Raw genomic sequence first — 25,311 nt, forward strand, 5'->3', positions numbered from 1 at the left:
CATGTGATTCATTAGACAAGCGAAATGAGGCCTATAGGAGCTGATGCAGATGGAGATGGTCATGGAGTCCTCATTGTCAGGACAGGTCAGGCAGAAGGTTTTAGCTGGCAGTATGAGAGATGCTGAGGTAGACAAGGAAAACAACATGAACATGATTTTTAGGCAGATATTAGCATGGGCATCTGTAATGGTTTCATCACTCATAATAATTAGATGAATAAATAAATTTGTAATCAAAGTGAAGTAAATAGTTGACTATTGAGACGTTTCTAATTTAGTTTTAAACAGAGGTCTGATTCCTCGTACACTGCCAGGTAGACTTTTCCAGAGTTTAAGTGTCAAATGCCAAAAGGTTATTTTTTTGTGGACTCATTTTGTGGTGATATTTGTGATACTACCTATAGTTTAGAGTTTGTGACCTTGTGGCATTTATAAGTAGCAGTATTTTGTAAGCAATGTGGAACTTAACAGGAACATAACTGTTGCTGAATTGAATTATAGTTAGTTCTAATTCTAATAATTTAAGAGAAGGAACCACGCCGACGTGGGCAGCGACAGTGACACCTGGAGGGGCGTGATTGGGAGGAACGGTCTCCCTGATCTGAATCCGAGTGGTGTTCTGTTATTGGACTTATGTGCTAGTTACAGCTTGTCCATAACGAACACCATGTTCAAGCATAAGGGTGTCCATCAGTGCACATGGCACCAGGACACCCTAGGCCGGAGGTCAATGATCGACTTTGTGGCCAAAAAATTGGGCTTGGGAGGAGTTTGTGAGGCCATGGAGATGGACTACCTGTTGGCCTCGAAGAAATTCTGGCAAACCGTCTGGTGCCTCAGGAGAGGGAAGCAGTGCCCTACCAACGCTGTTTACAGTGGAGGTGGGCAGCTGTTGACCTCGACTGGGGATGTCATCGGACGGTGGAAGGAATACTTCGAGGATCTCCTCAATCCCACCGACATGTCTTCCATTGAGGAAGCAGAGGCTCGGAGGTGGACTCGTCCGTCACCCAAGCTGAAGTCACAGAGGTAGTCAAGAAACTCCTTGTGGCAAGGCACCGTGGTTTGATGAGATCCGCCCCGAGTACCTCAAGTCTCTGGATGTTGTGGGGCTCTCTTGGCTGACACGCCTCTGCAGCATCGCGTGGCGGTCAGGGACAGTGCATTTGGACTGGCAGACTGGGTTGGTGGTCCCTCTTTTTAAGAAGGGGGACCGGAGGGTGTGCTCCAACTATAGGGGGATCACACTTTTCAGCCTTCCGGGGAAAGTCTATGCCAGGGTACTGGAAAGGAGAATCCGGCCGATAGTAGAACCTCGGAGGAACAGTGTGTTTTTTGTCCCGGTCGTGGAACACATGTGCTTTGTGGATTTGGAGAAGGCATTCGACCGTGTCCCTCACGGCGTCCCGTGGAGGGTATCCAAATTAATTATAGGCAGGACACTGGAAATCTGGCAAATAGATTCTACTTATTGCTATCATGGGCTTTGGTTGCATTCTGATGGCATTATTAATACATTTGACATGACAAAATACCTCCATAGATATATTAGTCTGGAGCGGTTTCAGACCATACTAAATGCTCTGACTGCATTTGTGCAGGACAAAGCTCTGAGGACATCAGAAGTTAGAGGGACTGATGGCAGCTGTACAAAGTACACAGGCTACACCGTAATTTTAATTTTACTGGACAGTAAAACAAAGGCAGATAACCATACAGTCTGGTAGGTAACATTATTTGATAGAACACCGGCACAGTAACTTCATATTGACGCACTGCTAAACAAAGGCAGAGTACCGTAACTCAATTTGAGCGTTCCAAAACAAAGCCAAAGAGCGGTAACTGGTGTTACGGTGTTCTGCCTTAGTTTCTCATGGGCTTTTGGAAGTTACTGTTAAGAACTTTAAAAAAACAAGCTCGACAACGACAACTCATTATTCTCTCGAAAAAACAACAGAATTGATTCAAGGTACTCATCCACATGATAAAGGAGGTCTTGAATGTGCCAAAAATATAAATAACTCATTGTCGACCAAAAACGAAGTCACGGTCTTTTGCCTTTGCAAGGCAGTATTGTTCTCTTTTAAAATGTTTGATTTTGAAACTGAACTTTTTGAAAGAACTGTCCGTCTTTGCCTGCACCTTTTTTCACTCCTTCCATTTCAGGCAAAGCACATTTCAAGCGAGCCTATATATTGTCCAGTTTTCTTCGCGTTTCATGCACACCGTTTTGTTTCCATCTAGCATATTGGATTGTTCTTTTCTTTTATTAAATAGTTACACTGCTGTTTTAGATCCACTTTGCCTGATCTTCTTCCCCAGCCAGTGCATGACAGCAAGAGTTTCTGAAGTGCTACACATTTTTGACACTGTCAGACAAATTTGTGAACATACAGTATATGAAAACCTGTTGAACTGATGTGTGTTGAATATTTGCTGAAAACAAGAATAATAAATCAGGTCTTCCTGTTTAGGCTGAATAATTATGAGATGACAAAGAAAAGCTGGTCAGTTCTATCTACTGTTCTCTCCTCCAAAAATACCATCCTGGAAGAGATGAATCTGAACAACAGCCATGTGCTGGACTCAGGAGTCAAAGAGATCTGTGAGGGACTGAAGACTTCAAAGCTGAAGATCATGAAGTGAGTATATTTCACCATCAGCTACACAAACCAGATCTAGCTTTATTGTGTAGTATTATTCTTTATTGTGTAGTATTATTATACATATATCAGTGCCACAGTGACTTGGGCACACAGTTTTCAAAGGTAATTAAGAGATTAAAATGTTTTGGTTACCTCTGTTTTATAAAGAGATTTAAATATTGTTTGTTGTTTTTCTAAGCAACAGTAAAGATTTATCTAAAAGCAGGCAAAGATATGATCGATTGTCTTATGATGAAAATAGCTGGCTCTCAAAGTCTGATGCGAGTTTTAATTTTTCAAATTTAATTTGCAGTAATTTAAGAGAAAATACAGGGTATGGATTTAATTTCAATTAGTAACAACATATTGTGACATGTATAATTGCTGTTGCTGACAATTAAAGATTTTGGTCATAAAACATCCCAACCTCTAAGTAGTTTAAACAGAGCTGCTAGAAAGTTGCTGCTAGACATGTTGCATTAATCCCCCAGTGATCGAGCCAGAGGTCACAGTGGCAAGGAATGAAAAACATCAAATATGGTTGTAGCAGGAGAAAAATACTTTGAAAGAAACCAGGCTGCACCGGGGGAGCCACTTCTCCTCTGGCGTAACAATTAAAACAATGTCAACTTAAAGGAGAAGTTCACTTTTAAAATGATAATTCTGTCATCATATACTCACCCTCATGTTGTTTCAAACCTGTATGAATTTCTTTCTTCTGCTGAACAGAAAGGAAGATATTTAGAAGAATGTCAGTAGCCAGACAGTTTTTGGGTCCCATTGTCTACCATAGTATATTTTTTTCCTACTATGGAAGTCAATGGGACCCAAAAACTGCCTGGTTACTGATATTCTTCTAAATATCTTCCTTTCTGTTCAGCAGAAGAAAGAAATTCATACAGGTTTGAAACAACATGAGGGTGAGTATATGATGACAGAATTTTCATTTTAAAAGTGAACTTCTCCTTTAACAAATGATAACAAACAAGTGTCTTTGAGGCTTGTGGTTGGCATAGATTGTTTCAGATTTGACATGGCAGCAATTCATCGAGTCTTTGACCTCACAACAGTGAGGCTCCTGGTGACCATTATTTATTTGTAATTCATTAGTCAACTTAGACATTAATGACAGAATGTGATTTACTGTGTATCTGATAAGCGATTCAGCTCATTAATAAATTGGATCCACAATGTTAACTTTATTTAAAAAAAAAAAATTGTGTGTGTAGACTTTCAGACTGCAGAATCACAGAAGAAGGTTATAAAGCTCTGGCTTCAGCTCTGAGATCAAACCCTTCACACCTGATAGAGCTGGATCTCACAGGAAATGATCCTGGACAATCAGGAGTGAAGCAGCTCAATGATTTACTACATAATCCGAAGTTTCAACTGAAGACACTGAGGTGAGTGTTATTAAAATAATAAAGTCCAGTAGTTTAAAAACAGTTTTAGCTGAGAGAAATAAACCATCAAAAATTGGTTTATGGTGTCTTGGAAATGACTGGAGGCACTTTCACAAGATACTGTATGCCATTTACATTACTGGTGGCCATTTAATGAACGTCTGTCTCCAGGTTTTTGGGTCCTGCTGCAGATGAAGCCTGTCAGTATGTGAGAGGAATTGTGGGTAAAGACCTGTTACTCCTGAGAGAGCTGAATCTGAGTGATCGTGAACTAGGAGACTCAAATGTGAAGAATCTTGTTCCTTTGCTGCAAGATAAACACTGTAAACTCAACACACTGATGTGAGTATTGTGTTCTTACAGAAATCAGATGACCTTAACACAATAATCCTCAGTAATCACTGAATATTGGCATCAAGTACTTTGTGTTTGTAAATTCTCTCTCTCCTGTTGATCATTTTAGGCTGCGTAATTGTGGTCTAACAGAGGAAAGCTGTTCAGCTCTCGCTACAGTCCTGAGATCAAACTCCAGTCTGAAAGAGCTTGACATGAGCAATAATAATCTGCAGGATTCAGGAGTGAAGAAACTCCAGATCGCATTAGAAAATACAAACTGCACACTGGAGAGACTCAGGTGATTTAAATGTTTATTTAATTATGTTAAATACTGTTTTTTTAAAATAATGAAATGATCTTTTGGTTAAAGTTTAAATATTTTATTAGTAGTAAACTAAAGAAAAGACATGCACTTTGAATATCTTGCATTTAAAGACTAATGTTATACATTGATCATACTATCCTTACTAATAGTGATATTAAAACACATTTTAGGCTTAATATTAAGAAATGTGAACTGTGCAATAAAATACTCCGAATAAAGTTAATTATAATATTTATATCAGCAAGTCTCAAGCAATATGCCAGTAAATATGTTAATGTATTTGTAGTATACTGATGGTGTTTTCACACTTGAGTCCTCTTTAAAATAATTTAACTCAGACTCCTTTAAGTAGACCAAGAGGAGAACCAAGTGAAAAAGGACCCAGTTCTCTTTACGTACACACTGTCCCTGAAAGAGGACTCAGATAATTTTTTGGTCCACTGAAGTAGGAATTTGGTCTCAGACGTCTTTGTGTTCATACTGTTGGTCTTTGGATCTAGTCCAGTTCAGTGTTTTGATGGCTGATCCTATGGCCTTCAATATTGTATCCCATTCACTTACATTGTATGTGCCTCCCTAACCAAGATATTTGTTTGTAAATGATGATTATTATTATTATTATTATTAATTATTATTATTAAGTGTAATGTATTCTTAGTATGAAATAAGTGTTTTGTTTTTTACTAGGGATGTCTTTGATGTTTTTACGATATAAAACATTTTTCAGAATTTAGTAATTCAATTCTCTTTTCTATAGACTTTCATACTGCAGAATCACAGAAAAAGGTTATAAAGCTCTGGCTTCAGCTCTGAGATCAAACCCTTCACACCTGATAGAGCTGGATCTCACAGGAAATGATCCTGGACAATCAGGAGTGAAGGAGCTCAATGATTTACTACAGGATCGATACAATTCACTGAAAACATTGAGGTGAGGCGTGATGAAATAACAAACACAAATGATATGCAGGCATATATATATATATATATATATATATATATATATTAGGGCCGGGACTCGATTAAAAAAATTAATCTAATTAATTAGAGGCTTTGTAATTAATTAATCGAAATTAATCGCATTTTAATTGCATATAAATTAGGGCTGTCAATCAATTAAAAATAATTGTGTTGAACATGTTATTGAAATAATGTTCAAATGTTCAAAGGGTGAGCATTGAAATAATTGTGCCTAGCAAATAATCAATACAATACAATTGAACATTATTAAATTATTGAACATTATTAAATTATACATTTAATATTAAACATTAAAGTATAAACATTATTTACACTTGCTTTACAGGTTTTTAACATTACTTCGAAAATGCTTCAATTTAAAGTTTGAGATGTTTTTCATCTGTTTTAGAAAGTATTTTTAGACTTTTGTTTTTTCAGAATAAAACTTGTTTTACAATCTTGAGCATGTGTTATATTTTTATTAAATGTGTTTAATTAAGCCAATGCTGCAAGTAATTTGACAGTTAATAATATTTTAGTGTACAGTTAATCACAAATTCAGTCAGCATCGTCATGACTCATTATCCCATGATGAAAGGTAAGACGGTGAAACAACGTCACGATATCAACGTTGATTCAATTTGCAAAACCGAAGCATAATTCAACATTGGTTCAATGTCGACATACAATCTTTATTCACCCATATTGAAAGAAGAGACGGTGAAACAACGTCACGAAATCAACAATGAAACAACGTCACGATTTCAAAGTTGATTCGTTTTGCAAAATCGAAACATAATCCAACATTGATTCGACCTTGGTCCCTTACGTTCACCGGTGAATCAACATTGAAATGCCGGCTGTTTTTTTTATAAATAAATGTTCCAATCAATGATCCAGGCAGTGCCAGCGCGTTCTCGTCTCCCTCCTTCATCTTACAGTCGAATGGTGGCTAGAACGGCTCCAGGTTCAAATGTCAATATGGAATGGATTAATCTGCGTTATTTTTTTTTTAACGCGTTATTTTTTCTCAGATTAATTAATCGAAATTAACGCGTTAATGTCACAGCCCTAATATATATATATATACAGTGCTCTGCATAAGTTTATACACCCATGCTAAAGTTGACTAAAAAGAGGAATAAAAAATCATATTTTGGAAATTGAACTTAATGCCTTAATTTAAAAATTAGGAAAAATCCAACCTTTAAGGACACCAATTTTCTTTGTGAATGAATAATGTATCGTAAATAAATAAATGTTCTTCCTTAAAATACATGGTGCATAAGTGTGTACACCCCTATGTTAAATTCCCATAGAGGCAGGCAGATTTTTATTTTAAGTTTTTTTTTTTTTTTTTTTTAGGATACTATGCATCCTGATAAAGTTCCCTTGGCCTTTGGAATTAAAATAGCCCCACATCATCACATAGCCTTCACCATACCTAGAGATTGGCATGGTTTTATTTCAGTTAGCCTAAAAGCTAGTTTGATTTGCATTGAGAGATCCATGCCAATCTCTAGGTATGGTGAAGGCTATGTGATGATGTGGGGCTATTTTAATTCCAAAGGCCAAGGGAACTTTATCAGGATGCATAGTATCCTAAAAAAAAAAATGTAAAAAAATACTTAAAAATAAAAATCTGCCTGCCTCTATGGGAATTTAACATAGGGGTGTACACACTTATGCACCATGTATTTTAAGGAAGAACATTTATTTATTTACGATACATTATTCATTCACAAAGAAAATTGGTGTCCTTAAAGGTTGGATTTTTCCTAATTTTTTAAATTAAGGCATTAAGTTCAATTTCCAAAATATGTTTTTTTTATTATATAAAAAAGTTTATATATTTTTATTATATATATATATAATTTTTTTTTTTTATATATATATAATATATTTCTAAATTTGTTGTATCAATGTTTAAATTATTTTAAGATGTTTTTATTAATATTTTCTATAGTTTCCATTATACCATAAATGTGTCATAACTGAATCGAATCCTTCTTCATCTTCTCTTCTGCAGGTTTTTGGGTCCTGATGCAGATGAATCCTGTCAGTATGTGAGAGGAATTGTGGGTAAAAACCCATTACTCCTGAGAGAGCTGAATCTGAGTAATCGTAAACTAGGAGACACACGAGTGAATCAGATCGCTGCTTTACTGCAGGATAAACACTGTCAACTTAACACACTTCAGTGAGTATTTCACATGGTTTAAAATATTTTTTTAGTTGACCATACTATGTCATAATTTTTCTCTGACGGAGTCTTATTGCCTTTCACAGAGCCACAATAAAATTTATTAAAATGATTCAAGCTTCTACCCGAAGCTCTGTAGAAACTAGTGACGTCAAGCTTGAACAAGACACAAATTATCTCAGTTGTACTGGAATGTATCATAATGAAATTGATTAGTTATCAAGTCAGTAGTATGTTATAAAAAGTATTTAAAAAATCAAATGTCTATACATACATACTGTATATAGGAAGTAAATAATATAAAATAATTTGTCTCTTTTCTCTCTCTCTCTCTCTCTCTCTCTCTCTCTCTCTCTCTCTCTCTCTCTCTCTCTCGTCCAAAAAAAATGTATATGGTCAAAAGATTGGATCTGTGCATTAAGACTTACAGTGTAAATGCAGCCTTTTTTTCTCTTCTTTTTTCTGTCTGCAGGCTGCGTGGATGCAGTATTACAGATAAACAGTGTCTCATCCTGACTTCATCTCTGAAATCAAACCCATCACACCTGAGAGAGCTGGACCTCAGTGAGAATGAAATAAGAAACACAGGAGTGAATCACTTATGTGACGTACTGAAGGATTCACACTGTAAACTGGAGAGATTGAGGTCAGTAACATTCACATAGGCTTAAAGTAAAGCCTGGGAAAAAATAGTTTTGGCATTTGAATGTCACATTTCTCTCAATATAGGTTAAGAGGATGTAAAATGACAGATGAAGGTTGTTCTGCTGTGACTTCAGCTCTGAAATCAAACCCATCACACCTGAGAGATCTGGACCTGAGCGGGAATAAACTAGGAGACTCTGGAGTGAAAAACCTCAGAGATCTACTGATGGAAAAACCATGCAAGCTAGAAAAACTAGAGTAAGTTGCAATATACTTAACAGCAGATACTGTGTTATTCAGTGATAAGTTTAAAGCTGGTATAAAAAATGTAATTATACAAAATGTTAATATTAGTAGTGGATATTACTGCACTTATTGTGGATGAACCATAAAGTAATTTGCCCTTGTAATCTTTAGATAAAACTTGATCTTTCTGAGATATGCTCACTTGACGTCTATGACTATGACTATGACGTCTAGTACATAAATCAATGCACTTCACTTCCATTAAGCCCAACTGCATTTAGAGCTGCATCCATTAAAATATACATTGCTCATTCTCCATCTAATTAACAACAGACAAAAATCAAGTAATCTGTCCCAAGTATGGTGGACACAAGATGCCCTGCATTTTTTTTCTTTTTTTCACAGTTTCAAATATGCCATAATTCAGAGATAAAAATCGTTTAAAACAATGGTTCAGTTTAATGCTAACTTTGCAAAATTTGTATTTAGGGATTGTAAACAGCACTTCATGATTCATGACTTTCTCACATTTAAATTTTGAAAATAGTATATTTAAATTTTTTCTAATTAATTTATTACTTAAATTATTTATTTATTAATTGTTCTTAATATCCTAATCCACTGTACATTTGATGAAACCTAGACTTCTTTTGTCTGTTTGTTGTATTAAGTGTGGGTTTAGGAATGCATTTTACTGAATCTGGCTCATTGTTCTTTCTGTCTTCAGTCTGTGTGAATGCAGTATTACAGAGGAACAGTGTCTCATCCTGACTTCAGCTCTGAAATCAAACCCATCACACCTGAGACAGCTGAACCTGAGTGGAAATAAACTAGAAAACACAGGAGTGAATCACTTATGTGACGTACTGAAGGATTCACGTTGTAAACTGGAGAGACTGAGGTGGGTAATCTTCACCTACAACAATTTAAACTAAGACACTTTATATACTTAATGTTAGGTATGCACTGAATTGAAAATTCTGTCAAAACCGAAATCAAAAATTCAGGATGCACTTAGCCAAAAACCGAAACAGACATATAAATTAGAAATGAATAATCAATTAATTAATCAAACTTATTTAATAACCAACACTCATAGATCAAATTGAGTTGTACAAACAAGATAAATCTGAGTTGTACAAACATTTCAATTGCACCTAAGGCGAGTTTTAAATCAACTTTTTAACAGAACAGAATAGTTTCTACTCCAGTTTGTTAGTGAAATATAAACATTTAAACAACAATTAATGGTAATAACTTGTTTTCATGACAGATTTATTCAAACATAAACTATATAATGAAGACATTAAAAAAACAGGTTAAGTAAAAATATAATGAATATGTAAAAAAGTGCATATATTTAGCAAAATGCTCTTCTCTAGGCAAGGCAAGTTTATTTATATAGCACATTTCATACACAATGGCAATTCAAAGTGCTTTACATAGAATAAATTAAAATAATAAAAAGAAACAAGAATAATTAAAACAGTTTAGAAAAATAAAAAATAAAATACAGTACAGTACAAACAGTCGGACGAACATTGGCACAGTGCTCATTCAGTAAATTGACAGTTAAACAGATGTGTTTTGAGTCTGGATTTGAATGTGACTACAGTACTCTAGAGTTCTCTAGAGTTATTTTTTTCTAGCTAACTAAGTTTATGAGTTTATGGACATAGAACAGCTTTCTTAACGTAAAAGTAACATTAAGTGTATAGCCTACAAGCTGTTTTATTGACGTCTTTCCTTCTGAAGGATTACATGAGACTTACATGAGGCATGATTAATTTCAATAAATTTGTAATGTAATGTATCTTTCAACATACCTTCTGGTGTTCACCCATTTTATTTTGTGCTGTAACTAATAGTAAAGAGGAGATGATCGGTTCATGTGGACTTGATCTGTGCTCCTGAACTGAGGCTCTACAGCGATCTGTCATGGCGCATTAAGAGTGCCAAAACATCATTTATTTTTTTAATTCCGTAATAAAATCGACAGCATTTTAAAGTTCAGAATTTGCTTCATATTAAAAGTAACAAACATTTTTGCCTAGCAGGCATGCTATAAATACAAAAAACATTAAATACAAAAGTTATGTTCAAGCATAAACAGAAAACAGCAACCATATCATTACTGATTTAAAAAAATTAAATAAACAAATAAAATTGTCAATCCAGAGTTAGTGTCTAAACAGCTGACATGTTCAACTGTTGTATCTTGTCCACGTTGTGTGCATGAAATAGACACTGAACACAAAGCGTGCCATTGAGGAAGTCCTAATTAAACGTCTTTTTCAGTCACTGATTTAGGCCCTCCAAAACTGTTTCAGTGCATCTCTACATAATATCTCATCTCATTTTTCACCTTAGATTTTTGTGATCTGGTCAAAGTAAGATAATCTCTCTTCTTCTGTCTGTTTGTCTCTTTCTAGCCTAAATGACTGTGGCATTACAGATGTTTCTGCTTTAACTCAGTCTTTGTCTAAAACAAAAGCACTGCGGTTTTTAAAAGAGCTTGATCTGAGAAACAATACAATAGAGGACTCAGGGAAGCAGCTCGATGACGTGCTACGAGACTCAAACTGTACACTGAGGTGAGTACATGTCTCTTTGTGGTATAAAATAGAGCTTTCCCCTCTTTTCCCCTCTGATACTGCACAACCACAGCTTTATGGAACAATACCTGTTTTAATAATTGCTTTAGTAGAAAATGATTACAGTTTCATATAAAATCAGTAAAAATGGGGTCAACTCAAGCATAGGAATCGATTATCGTTATCTGAAATCGTCATATACACATAAGTGTAGAATAAACACACAAGTGTACATTGTAAGTATTTTTTGTATGTATTGTATTAATTTGGCTATAATTATTAATTAATTAATGAATAATTGGCTCTCCTGGCCAACCTTTTAAGATAATGATCATGTGTGTTTAGCGCTATCACCTGACCATTATAATAAGATTCATTAAAGAATATCTTCTTTCTTGTTTATTTAATTCTGACGTAATATTCAACTACAGCTTTTTTCGTGACACTTCCTTCTGTTAAATTAGGTTTTGCAACAGCTATCAGTGTTGATAGCTACTCATCAATTAAGTCATTACGTCAAAAGTGTGCTGTTGAACACACAAGGGAATTGTAAGGCTTTGTGTCGGGGGAAATAAATTAAGTGTTTAACAACTGCAATCTTGTATTATCCCTTACCCTGTTTTGATGTAAAGTAAATGGAGTCAAGGACTCCATTCTCTCTAGGACTCTATTCCATCGACTCCTGCGGTGGGATTCGGAGTCGACTACAAAAAAACTGGAAGCGAAAACCCCGAACCACTACAAACACATTTAAACTAGAGGGCAAGCTTTACCTAGTGTAAAATGTTGACTTATTTTATTGTATTTTTTTTTATTAAAAATGAACTTGTGTATTTGTATTTTGTATTTTGTATTTGTATTATTTTCAATTATCACATTTAAACACTCAACAGCATTTTTCTCCTTTACACTGACTCGATAGAATTCATATAAATATAAATCATGTTTAAAATGCATTATTTTTTAACTAATATTCTCATTCACTAACCATAGTGCATAGTGTAAATCTAATTGCAAATGTTCACAAACAAAGCGTGTTTCATCAATTCGTCCTTAATTTTATTCTTAACATAATTATGAAAAAATGTGAGCAGTTCTTTAGAGAGCATAATACATTTTCTGAGTGAAGAAAGGCTGCAGAAGAGATCATTTGGGAGTGTTTTTATGCAAATTACTAACTTCTGGCATGCAGTCATTTATTCATATAGTATAATTTGCAACTTGTTTCACCCATCACTGATCATTTTCTTTTCTGATTCCTCATTACAGCCTAGACAGGGAAGGCTGGATAAGAGCTGGTATAAATGTAGGTAAAAATGCTGGCAAAAAGGTGAAAAACTTATTTGATGGATTGTTTGGATCTGAAACTCAGGAATCAGTGAAATCAACAGGAACAAACCCGTCATCATCAGGTGAGAGATCCTCATGAAGAGCCTCACTATATTACTGTCTTTATCAGAATACATTGAGGATGTGACGTCTGTACAGCAAAATCTAAAATATACCTTATATATTCAAATATAAACTTTTAGAATACAAGCACAAAAATAAACTTGATCTTTGTATGAGTTTTAAATCTTTGAAAAACGCACTAGGTAACACTTTTCAGCACTTACATTATGAACTCAGTCTGTTCATACATACGCCTTTATCTGATTTTATCAGAAAATTTAAATGGCATTGTTTTATATTATTTAAGTTTATAGCTCTTATGTATTACTATTTATAATGCACACATGTGTTAAGAGATTCAGATGTTTAAATTAAATGATACAGCATTAGTGGACACATGCAACTGATGGTTTTGTTTGTTTACAGGTGGAATACCGGATGAAGAAGGGCCTGCTCAGAGATCAGACGGGTCCAAAAAACAGAAACCTGGCTCTTCAGGAAAAGGCCTACAAACCAGGGGCGTTTCCTCTAAGGAGTCAAGGGAGGCAGTGTCTCCTCAAAAAAGCTGGAAGAAAAAATAATCCATATTGCAAACATTAAAACGGTGCACATATTACAAAATGTGACGTTAAAAAGTGTAAGGCACTCGTTTTTATAAAGTAACAGCGACATCCGCAGGTGAAGATACAAGCGCACCTCCTCTGTCCTCATAATGTGTGCGGTGGGTTTAGTGGGGGTTAATTGAGAATGAATGGGGGAAAGTCGCATTAGAGGAGGCAATGTCTCCATGGCGTTATGATTGGATTTGATTGGTTCACGCAATAAATCCCACCACTTGTTTTGTGCATGTTCTCATTGGCCTGAATGAAGAAAATGACGGCGTTAATGGGAAGACTAATAAAAAATTAAGAAAACAACTCAGCAATTTCACCATTTATGTTATGTCAAAATCAAACCTGAAATGGTCTGAAAACTTGATGACTGTGGGTTTTTTTCAGCAGTCAGCTTGGGGAAATGAAAGGTAAATGTGTCTTTGACAAGCTTGATGACTGCTGAAAATAAGTTGACTATTAAAAAGAAAAGCTGAACATAAGTTCACAAATAATATATATTGTTTACATTGTTACTGTCTTTAGTTATTATTTTGGAATAAATTCCTTACTTGATGAAATTTATACTTTGTTTTTTTATAAATAGAAATCTAGTTATAGCAAAAAACAAAAATGCAAAATAGAATTGTATTTGTCTCTCTTTTAATGTTTATTTAACCAGGAAAATGAAGTGTAATGGACATACATTTACATTTGATATACAGTATATAAAGAAATGAGAGGACACTTCCTCATTTTAAACCACCACCGCACATCACTGCTACAAACATAATGGCGTTGGAATTAAACTCATCCATAATGAAGCAGTTAACATGCTGCTTATCTTAGAGCTGATTTAGCAAATCAAAATTTAGCACACAAATATATCAAATTCTATACACTGAATGCAAAAGTCTTTAAAATGTGATAGTTAAATAATTTTTTTAATGCAACAAGGACCACCCGTCAGACCTATGATGGAATCCAGTGGTTTGGGCGAAGGTATAATGCATGCATGTATTTTCAGTGCTCCAGTGAAGTTCACTTAATTTATTAGAATTTAGTTCCAATATTACTTTAGCTCCATGATTAATCTGACTCCAATTTCAAATGATTATGAAATTTAGATTGTGTTTTTTAATTACTTAATTCAGTGTCACAAGGTCAGATTTGGATATAGCTATCAGTTCATTTAAGATCCTTTCAGATATATATTTTGTCAACAAATATCACTGACCATTACAGGTTAACAATCTAATTTCATTATAATCATTATCATTATTAAACATCGCATCAATTTTAAAATATTGCTGATCACGTACAAAGCACTGTTTAGTAAGCTATATAATATGATATTCCTGCAAAGATCAACATGGAGTGGTGATGCTGCACAGTTATAAGCACTATAGATTCTATGTTCACTTGGAGACAGGTTTTTTGCACCCAGAAAGGCAGTGATGATACTTCTTGGAAGTTGTTCAAAATTCCTTTTATGCTGTATGTGTCTACTGGTAAGACTTTTATTATGAAACGTGTTATTGTGCGTTGACGTTAGTTTACGCTTTATACTTTCACTTTCACCTCACCACAGTCACCATGCCGCTTGCTCTGCCATTTTCTTTAGGTATGAAGGTGCGTGGTTGAATAACACCACATTTAATATCTCGTGGCTATACTTATTACTTGTTGACATGTTATCACGGCTGTACAATATCCAATCAAACTGGATAGCTGTTGATATGTTTTGTTAGTTGCTGTGAATATTCAAGATTTCATATAAAAATCTGAACAATTCCCTGTCTCTTGTAACACTTCTAACGGAGCCCCGTTAGTGGATGAGCATTCACCTACGTTCAAAATACAGATAGCCTATGTCAATTGATTTTCAATGTTTATTTATTTTTTTATTTTTTTTTTTTAAATTTTATACGAGACACCGAACAGACAGTCGGACAGAGACAAATATATCTTAATCAGTCAATAATTAAACCACTTGAAAATTAAATACATTCCTTTAGGCCTACTCGTCTGAAAATTACATGTTTGCACTTTGCAGTCTTTTGAGATAGAAGGCTTCACTTGGTAGTGCGCATGTGTGGAACGGGTCCATTCTTGCTCTCGGTTTGTTGAAAGCAAATATCTTACCTGAGCTTTTCTGGTAAGTAGCACATCCTGAGGCTGTGGGAGACTCTTTTGTGTCCCATAAGAAACTGCTATTAGCTGTCATCATTTGTCACACAGTTTTCAAGCATTAGGCTACGTAAGTATTTATTAGGCTATTATTTTAATGAGATGTGTTTTTTTTTTTTTTTTAGCCTAAATCATTGTTTACGTTCTCATATTTTAGAACTCGCATGGTTCTGAAATGTTTTGATAAACGGTGGCATAATAATACGTGATACGTGGCTGGTCTAGGATAGCTAACGATGACTGTTGCTAATGACTAAACATTGTAAAAAAAAATATATATATATTCCTACTGGTTAATTTTATTAACTGGCCCCTGGACAATTTCTAAAAAGTCCCACTCTATAAATAATTAATCTGAACTAACTAACTACGAATAAAAGCCTATGTTTTGCCATGATCAAGTATGTATGAACACGTTTGACCATTTTGACCTAGTCCAGGTTCACGTCGAAATAGTATGACGTAACACATCTTCTTTCGCAGAAATCACGTGACTTGGTTGGTTTGACACGAGCCCATCATCAGTAGACGGGCTAGCCTACACTGAATCACTGCTGTCATTCAGTTTAGATGCGGTCAGAAACGGCATCACCATGAGGAACCTTTCCTTTCTTTCGGGGGTTTTATTACTCTTGGACGGTAAGATATTTATTTTTATTAATATTATAAATACTTTCGGTTTCAATAAGCCATAGAAAATGCGCATTTGCTGCTATCTCCTGTTTTAAAAATCTGCAGTGTGTTTGGTGATATAGACACTAGAGGGCGCTGACGGCCTATAATATTATGCGCATCATTTGTGGACACAAGCGTCTGCTTAATGAATAAATGTAACTCACCCTGGTCGTGTGGGACCGGTTGTGTCAGTAGTACTATGACTCTTACTTTACACTAACGTTTACAGTTTGCTATATTTATTTTTATGAGATAGCCTAAATGTGACAACAGCCTATTAAAGTTTGAGACATGCATTATGTTTATAATGCTTTTATGTTTAAGCTTGATGTAGCCTTTTTTTGTTTCAATTTAGTGTACAACACAAACTTATTTCTTACTGTTTTAGCAGGATAGAAATACTAAATAAAGACAAAAAATAAATCTCAGTTTATAAAAGCATCTACAAGTTATTTAACATTTACACATCACAAGAACATGTAGAAAAGAGCAAAAGCTGACATCTGAGGCTGTGAAAATAACTATTTTTATACAAATCATTTCTTGCGTGGTTTATTTTTATTCTCTTGTGTTTTCCAGTTTCTCCATCTGGTCATGTCAAATCCAGTGAAGAATCCAACATGGCGAGGATTGAGCAATATTCTGGCATGAGTATGTTTTCTCCTCCTTTTAATTTTTTACTATTTATAATAGATTGCACCAAGTATATTGCAATGCTGTAAGTACATATTATTCTTAAAGGATAGTTATATATATATATATATATATAAAGAATTAATAATAATAATAACAGCACATATATTAACACTTTGCAATCTCTCTTCAGATGTGTTTGTTGCTGTGGCAGACGGAGTGAAGACGGTGATAGTGATGGAGGAAGATTCTGTCACTTTAAACACTAATGTTACTGAAATAAAGAGAGATGATACGATACTGTGGATGTTTGGAGATGATAACTCTATCATAGCTAACATGAATGAAGCAGCTGGAATGTTCTCTACTAAGGAAGATGAGAGATTCGGAGACAGACTGGAGCTGGACAAACAAACTGGATCTCTCACCATCAGAAACATCAGAACTGAACACACTGGACTTTATCAACTAAAGATCAAGAGCACAACTGAGACAACGAAGAGATTCAGTGTTACTGTCCGTGGTGAGTAAATTAAGTCTTACAATGTGATAATTAAAAGTGCAGTGAGTGATTTCTGAGAAACGTTGTTGCAAGCGGATCGGACCAAGCAGCACAACACACTTGTAGCCAATCAGCATTAGGGGGCGTGTCCACTCATGATGGGGAGGAGAGTGTGAGCCAATCAGCATTAGGGGGCGTGTCCACTCATGATGGGGAGGAGAGTGTGAGCCAATCAGCATTAGGGGGCGTGTCCACTCATGATGGGGAGGAGAGTGTGAGCCAATCAGCATTAGGGGGCGTGTCCACTCATGATGGGGAGGAGAGTGTGAGCCAATCAGCATTAGGGGGCGTGTCCACTCATGTTTGTGTTCCGATCTCAAAAAAAGTTAATGCGATGGATGTCGGTGCCCCTGTGACAAGCTTTATGCACGTGCTTAATTTATTTTTTAAATGCTCATTAATTTGGTTTATTTTTCCTCCCTGACTAACTGACTAATGGCTTATAAACGACTAACTGTTGACTGGGAAAATCTTTAGTCGGGGGTAGCCCTAGAGATTTGAAGAAAGACTGTAGAAAGAGAGACGGCTGAGAGGCATTACAAAAAAGAAAAGATCAGAGGAATATCACTGGAAAAAGATCAGGCAGGAGCTTTAGGACCTGCGTTAATATTAGAAAAGCTTTCCTGCGCTGCAGAAAACGAAGCAGGAAGGCCTGAAAACGGATGTCGAGGTTGCGTTATTTCTGCACTATATGCAAGTTGGTTTTGCTATGTCTCACAGAATATGCTGTTGTTGTAATGTTAGCTATAGTAACAGGACAGTTTTGAGTGTCATTGCTTGTCTGGAGCTGCTGGTGACTAACAACAAACTATTGCTTGTACTCCTGTGTGTTAGTTTTTTTTATCTTTGCTTCAGTTTGTTGAACATGATTTTGCGTTCATGTATTTTGGGGGTAGAGCAATGAAGGGAGGGGTGTGTTTGTTTGGCCGGATTTCAAATATCAACAGTGTTTCTCTAAATCACCTACTGCACCTTTAATTGTCTGAGAATAATTTAGGTGCTGTAAAAATTATCAAGTTTCACCTTTATAGATGAGTTTGGATTTTTTTTTCTTCTGTAAAATAAATAGTTACAAATAAAAGCAGCAACTAGCAAATACATTAAGAGTACAGTGTGCTTATTCTGATCAAAACTGCTGTAAAACTATTACACCAGATTCAAAAAAATATTTATTTCATAATCATTCTCAATTCAGGTAATTGCATAGCAATACATATGTTATCAAAGCAACTTCAAAAGATGAACATGTAGAATGACAGAGTTAATAGACAAAAAATGCAATTGTGTTTGTTACTGTGACAGACGATGTGGTGTCAGTGTCATTGATGGAGGGAGATACTGTCACTCTACAGACTGGTGTTACTAAAATAGAGAAAGATGATCAGATACTGTGGAAGTTTGGAAGCGCCCTCATTGCTCACTTAACCTTTTAACAGTCGCCCCCCGTTGTTGAGCTCAAACGCAAACCTGACATACACAAACTAAAACAGTCACAGTTCATGAACACTCTGGACTACAGGCATAACTGACGGCTCTTTAGAAAGATGACAGTTGAGAATTTGTTGTTCAAGTATGCGAATGAATTATTTCTGTGTACACAAATAGTAAGAGAGGCTTAGATATTTTGAAAAGAAATAGTTTATTTTTTACATAAAAGATATTTAGGAGCAAATATTTGAAAATGTGCCATGAGCAACTTAAAAAGCAATAAAGTTAAAGTCACAATTCTGACCAAGTTATAAATCAAATTTGAAGATTAAGCCACTAAAAATGAGGTTCTTCTAAGCTTTTCTTCTTGAAGAATGCAACTTTTAATAAGGGCTCTTAATACAAGTAATTAATACAGTCATTAATATGAGGTGAAACACAGAACATGGTTTACACTAAGCACAATTGTTGTGGCTGTATGAACACTAATACAGTCTTTGTAATGTCTGAAACATTCATGTTTTGTCTGAAAGCACAGTGGCACATCATGTTAGAAACATGACTCTTCTCTTCTTCTGAAGTTTGATTCATATGTTCAAATCTGAGATTCCAAACTGTTCTTTTGCCATCCATTCATACATTTACTTACACATACATAAACATACACTTTTGCACTTCTTATTACCGTCTTTAGATTTCTCAGTTTCTTTTTAAACAGCAGCTTTTTTAATGGATATTGTGGAAGTCACATTCATGTCTGGCTCCATTCTCATATGGAACGCCCATGTTTTACCATCCAATCAATTCTCATGTATAAAATCAAGTCCTGCCCTATTTTTTTCTCATTGAATATACTATTTCACTTAGTAATGAATCAAATTGCATTAAAAAATTGCAATAAAAGGGGTTGCTAAGTTTGTTTCACATTGATTTTAAGATCTCATTTTCATGTTTTCAATGTTAAAGTATATTTTCCTCTCCCAGTTTAATATGCAACATCAACTATAAGTGAGCCATTCATAGATTTCACTGGAAAGGGGAAAAACTGACTTAAACTGTTGAGAAAACTTTGATCTGTTTCAACCAGCTTGACAAAGCAACATAGACTCAACCAATGGAGTAAGATTGGGGCAGGACTACCTGTTTGAGCAACCAAAAGAATATAAGGGGAGTGTTTGAAAAACCTGTTTGAATACAGTTACCATTTTTACAATTCTGCTGTGTGATGCCAGTGGCCCATGAATTACACAAGGTAACTTCAGTAAGAATACACAAATTAAGATTCCTAAGTACACAATTCTGTGCTTGAACATTTACACATGGCTGACTGAGGAATCCAAACAATCCATATATTCTCTTATTCTCTGTAATTATTTGTTAACTGCATTTTACATCCATCAAAACTTCTACTACTAGCGTTATACTGACTTGACTGTGTGCAGTGAATTTTTTTTTTTTATATATATAAAAAATACGTTTTTTATTTTTTTTTTATATAAAGAATACGTTTTTTTGAGGTCACGCTGTTAGAATGTTTTGAGTCACTGACCAATCACCGCTGCAAAAAGAACTCAGGGGGCAGGGTTATTCTGTTCATAAGAGTCTAATAAACATGGTAATATAGCGCTTTATTATTGATAAAACCTCTGAGTGCATAATTCCTGGACAATAAAAAAAATAAACATTATCTCTCTGGAGAATGTTATGTTAAGAAAGCAAATGTTTCAGTAGCCTATTCATCTTAAATTTCCAATTTTTTAACTAAAAACTAACTGATTTTGTGTTCCGTGTAATTATCATGAACACTACATCGATGTTTGTGTGATTGAATTTATCTGTCATCGTCACTGAACAAAAACAGTCCAGAACTCCCTGTTTCGATGTTGTGTGTATTTATACAAACTCCTGATACGTATTAAAAAGAGGTTATCACTATAATATCACAACTGTAGATTTCTAATCTTGAGACTTTGAGCTTTCAAATGACATATTGTAAGTCAATATTAATTAAGACTGTGATAGTAAAATTATTCAGTAAATGTAAACTTACAAACCTCGGAACCGTCGATGGTCTCGAGCAAGTTAATGGATTAAATGGCACTATTGATGCAAGATGGAAAAACGTTGTCAAACTGAACGATCATACCCGAGACCTCATCATCAGAAACATCCAAATTGAACATTCTGGAGACTATGAACTGGAGATCAACAACAGCAGCACGATCTTACACAGGAAATTCCATATTGCGGTTAGTGGTGAGTGGCTCAAACATTTCTATAATGTATTGTTTTTTTATGATTTTGTTGGTTTCTATAGGCATAATTATCAAATCGTCATATTTTATGCTCAAATTTACACCTAATTTTGCATTAATATAGACACAAATTTATGGCATTATATTTCCATTAACTATCTATTATAATTCAGTGAAAGGTAAAATGAAAACTGTCATCATTTATGCACCTTCATGTCATTCCAAATACTGTATTTCTTTCTTCTGTGGAACATAAAAGAAGATTTGAGAAATTTCTCCAGGTTTTTAGTGCATAATAATCGATAAAAAAAAACTGTTTGGTTTCCAACATGCTTCGAAATATCTTCTTTCTTCCACATAATAAAGTCATACAGGTTTGGAATTGCATGAGGTTAAGTAAATGATTGCATAATTTTGTATTTTGGGTGAAAAAATAATACTTTTAAGTATAAAAAAAAAAAAAAAGCCTGGATATTTCAATGTGACACAATGAAGGATTATTTTGCGTGCCAGTCATCCTCTGGAGGATGAAAAACTTTGAGTTTGACAATGGTGACATTAGTGTCCTTTGAAATAAGCAAGTTATGAGAAGAACTGATTGCTGGTGTCGATCACCGGCATATGTGAGGCGAGGTACAGTCTTATTAAAAGCCTCATGTAAATGTTCATGCATATATGTATTAGGTATTGGGGATGAAATAAAATGTCAATCAGCCTGTCTGTCAACATATAAGGTCAGAATAGCAGGAGTCTATCATTAATGTCTCTGCTGAACTATTACAGAGCTCCCCCCAAGTTCACATTGGGAAATAACTGGTCCAGTGTTGGCAGTGATTGCAGTCATTGCATTCGTGATTGGGATCGGAATCTATATTGGGATCAAGAAGGGCTGTATTAAAGTATCCTGGAGTAAGAGTAAGTAACGTGAATTTAAAAGTGCAATTCAAGCATGAACGCTTGTAAAACTAGCCTGTTTTATTATAAATGATTATCATTGAAAAAATACTCCAGACTGATGGAAAAGTAATAAATACCACTGAAATACCTTTGGCTTAGGAAGATCCTGCTATTTTACTTGATCGCATCTGCATCTGATATCTGAACTCTAAGAACAGATAGGACAGATTAATCAGTGTTTGGTTTCTGAATAATTGTGTGTGTGTGTGTGTGTGTGTGATGTGATGTGACTTCATTCAGACATCAAACACCATTCCAAAGAAACACCATTCCAAATATTAAAGTCCCTGTGAATTGACTTTATGAACCCAGTTTTCCTCTGTGTTGACATGAATTGGAGTACAGGGTATCCATCCATCCATTTTCCAAACCACTTGTCCTACTGTATGTTAAGTAACAGGGATGCTTTAGTCTATCCCAATGTCTTGGGCTGTAGGCAGGGAATCACCCTGGATGGATGGCCAGTCCATCACAACGCTCACACAGGCATTCACACTCACACCTAAGGGCAATTTACTGTCTCCAATTGACCTGTCCTGTATGTCTTTGGATAGAAACCAGAGCATCCATGCCAACACAGGAAGAAGATGCAAACCCAGCAGAGAAAGAATGCCTGGATCGGGGACCCAATGCAGGCGACAATGCTACCCACTGAGCTATTGTCAAGTATATGGTATATTTCAACATTTTCGATTCATCATTATTTGTAATTGTATTATTTATTAAAAAGAGAAGCCCTAGATTTTGACACACTGTATCATTGTGTGTTTCTCTTCTTTTTTCAACTGATCACCATCAGCTTGATATCAAACAGAATATAATTTAACATGTTTCTGCATGTTAAACTGGGAAAAGAAACATTTCTTTTAAAATCTCTTATGTACTAGTTTTCCCATTTCAGTTAACCCGTTAGAGACTGTAAAAAATAAAAATAACAGTAATAGTCTTGCATACATAAAAAACACCCACATTTGTAGCATTAGCATTACATGTAGATCACTATTTCTCTGTCTCTTTTTAACGTCTGTGATTCTTTTGTGTTTTATTATAGATGGTGGTACAGATACAGAGCATGACACAATGCTGTAATTGAACGAAGATGCCCAGCAGCAGTAGATCATAATCAGCACACATTAACAGTGTTTGAAAATCAAACATTTTGCACTGTAAAATGAGTTAAGACTTTCATTTGGTGTAGCATAAATAGACACCTTTAATTTATTATAAAAAAATATTACATCAATACATTAGTGCTCTCTGACAAGCATGTTGCATTCCCCTGAGAAACTTTGCATTTGCTCGCAAAAAAACAGACGGGGGAATGCAAAGTTACTTGTGGGAACGCAACACAAAACTTTTGTGAGTGAACGCAAAATCATTGCATTTTTTTTCTCCCATTCCATATTTTTTTCAACCACTGTGTTCTTTTAAGGGGTCCGCAACAGGTTATGTTAACCAATATATCCTGTCATTGGCTAGATCCATTGACTGTTCCAAATGGAACCCTAAGCCCTTGTGATCTTCCGTCCAAACTTTCATGACGTAATGCTGCTTTCTATCAGGTAGAAGTCTACTACAGAGCTTGGCGAAAGTGCGCATCAAGGGCGCATATGGCCACAAAGGGGGTGCACGTGTGCACCCTTCTGAAAAATAAAATGACAAATGGGACACCCTACAGTCTTGTTAGGAACTAACAGCCATGCGCACACGGTGGCAATTGTAAGTCCACAAGACTCCAAGTGCTCATTAAGTGTGCCATTTTGACAGATTACACTTAAGGTGATCTATTGTAAATTATAACTGTAATTCGCACTCCTGTTCAGTTGGTGGTGAGTGCGCACCAGTGTAGCAGCACTGAATATCAGAATATTTACTTGAATATTCAGCTTCCAGAACAAAATTAAAACGAAAAGTCGGCTGCGTCTGAAAACTTAGGCAGCTGGCTTGTTATGACTTGCTGGGGAACATTAATTTGCTTCATATCTGTTCTCTTTATAAATAAATAAATAAATAAATAAATTCATAATCTAGCCTATATGCTTATCCTCGGCCTGTTGAAATTCTAATACAGTGGTGCCTTCGACTATGGCTGTACGTGCTGTGCGTACCATGAGCACTCCAACTGACCTGAGAAACATTTTACCTAAGAATATTTCAGCAAATATGATGTGTGTCCAGTCTTTATATCAGCTGTTCAGAATTGGGGTACGTTTACACGACAATGATGTACTAAATACGGTGGTTTTTCATTTGCACTTTTCACGTACAGATGACAACATTGTCAAAATAATCCCTGTTCACACAGATCCAAAAAAAAGAAATAGACTAAAAATGCTGTATTATGCTGCCAGGCCAGTAGTTGGCGATCTCACTTTGTAAAGAAACACTACATCTATAGACTGAAAGCATAATATGCATGCGCATGACGTCAGTTTTCACAAATTCACATTTCTGTAGTTTACATGGAGACGATATCGGTATCGTTTTCAAAAACTTCTTTTCAGCCCCCCAAAACACTGTTGTCATGTAAATAAACACACCAAAAAAAGTTTTTTTTGTTTTTAGTTGAAAACAGTGCCATGTAAATGACCCCTTAGTGATGATATTTAATCATTAATTCTGTTTAATTGGTCAAATGGGTTTTCAAAATGATCTGAATTAATTTGTGATTTGGTTTAATTTGTTTGGACTGCTTTCTTACTGAATGGTTCTCTAGAATGTAATTGTATGCTGTAGAATTAAGGTCCGTCTTCATTGGAATTACTGGAATAACCAAACCTGTTAATTAGAAGATGTGTCCACATACTTTTTGCTGTATATGTGCTAAATGTACAGTATATCTTACTTTCATGTTGTTCTGTCCTGTGTGATTTAGTGTCTAATTGGAACATGAATTGAAACACATACTGTACATATGCTCTACTTTTGTTTGAATTTAAATAAAAAAAATTGTGCTGATCATGTGAATGATTATTCTATGAGCAGACATGCCGTATTTAACATTATTTATATACATGCACAAATATCATAATAGTATTAACATTTAAATATTAACTAATTTAAACAGGCCCATTTGTGACCCTGGATCACAAAACCAGTCACAAATCGCACGGGTATATTTTTGGCAATAGCCAACACTACATTGTATGGGTCAAAATTATTGATTTTTCTTTTATGCCAAAAATCATTAGGCTATTAAGTAAAGATCATGTTTCATGAAGATATTTTGTAAATTTCCTACCGTAAATATATAAAATATTTATTTTTTATCA

General features: G+C 35.1%; 2 protein-coding genes and 1 long non-coding RNA gene across 4 annotated transcripts in view; all 3 read left to right on the forward strand.

Annotated features, from left to right (window-relative positions):
* Positions 1-13,923, forward strand: part of LOC308702529 (uncharacterized protein) — a 46,637-nt gene extending 32,714 nt beyond the window's left edge. The window contains exons 18-29 of the mRNA XM_081385459.1: positions 2,475-2,642; positions 3,875-4,048; positions 4,220-4,390; positions 4,512-4,682; positions 5,467-5,640; positions 7,699-7,869; positions 8,345-8,518; positions 8,602-8,775; positions 9,491-9,664; positions 11,196-11,357; positions 12,627-12,769; positions 13,176-13,923. Of these exons, the coding sequence (XP_081241585.1) occupies positions 2,475-2,642; positions 3,875-4,048; positions 4,220-4,390; positions 4,512-4,682; positions 5,467-5,640; positions 7,699-7,869; positions 8,345-8,518; positions 8,602-8,775; positions 9,491-9,664; positions 11,196-11,357; positions 12,627-12,769; positions 13,176-13,330 (2,011 nt within the window). The 3' untranslated portion in view covers positions 13,331-13,923. The remainder of the gene's footprint in view (positions 1-2,474; positions 2,643-3,874; positions 4,049-4,219; positions 4,391-4,511; positions 4,683-5,466; positions 5,641-7,698; positions 7,870-8,344; positions 8,519-8,601; positions 8,776-9,490; positions 9,665-11,195; positions 11,358-12,626; positions 12,770-13,175) is intronic.
* Positions 13,924-14,951: 1,028 nt separating this feature from the next.
* On the forward strand, positions 14,952-18,496 carry LOC308702527 (uncharacterized protein). Of its 2 annotated transcripts, none has more exons than XM_081385456.1 (4): positions 14,952-15,497; positions 16,013-16,168; positions 16,784-16,855; positions 17,031-18,496. In XM_081385456.1, exons 2-4 carry the CDS (start codon positions 16,123-16,125, stop codon positions 17,366-17,368), a joined length of 456 nt encoding a protein of 151 aa, XP_081241582.1. In that variant the 5' UTR covers positions 14,952-15,497; positions 16,013-16,122; the 3' UTR covers positions 17,369-18,496. The 2 variants fall into 2 exon arrangements, with proteins under 2 accessions (XP_081241582.1, XP_081241583.1); XM_081385457.1 differs by having other exon boundaries at positions 15,344-15,599.
* A 3,369-nt stretch (positions 18,497-21,865) lies between these two features.
* On the forward strand, positions 21,866-24,999 carry LOC308702535. The gene is made up of 3 exons (XR_014031617.1): positions 21,866-21,997; positions 22,594-22,712; positions 23,091-24,999. It is a non-coding gene; the product is annotated as an uncharacterized lncRNA (long non-coding RNA).
* The last annotated feature ends 312 nt before the right edge of the window (positions 25,000-25,311 follow it).

Source organism: Scardinius erythrophthalmus, assembly GCF_964197995.2.
Source record: "Scardinius erythrophthalmus genome assembly, chromosome: 14".
Taxonomy (NCBI): Eukaryota; Metazoa; Chordata; class Actinopteri; order Cypriniformes; family Leuciscidae; genus Scardinius; species Scardinius erythrophthalmus.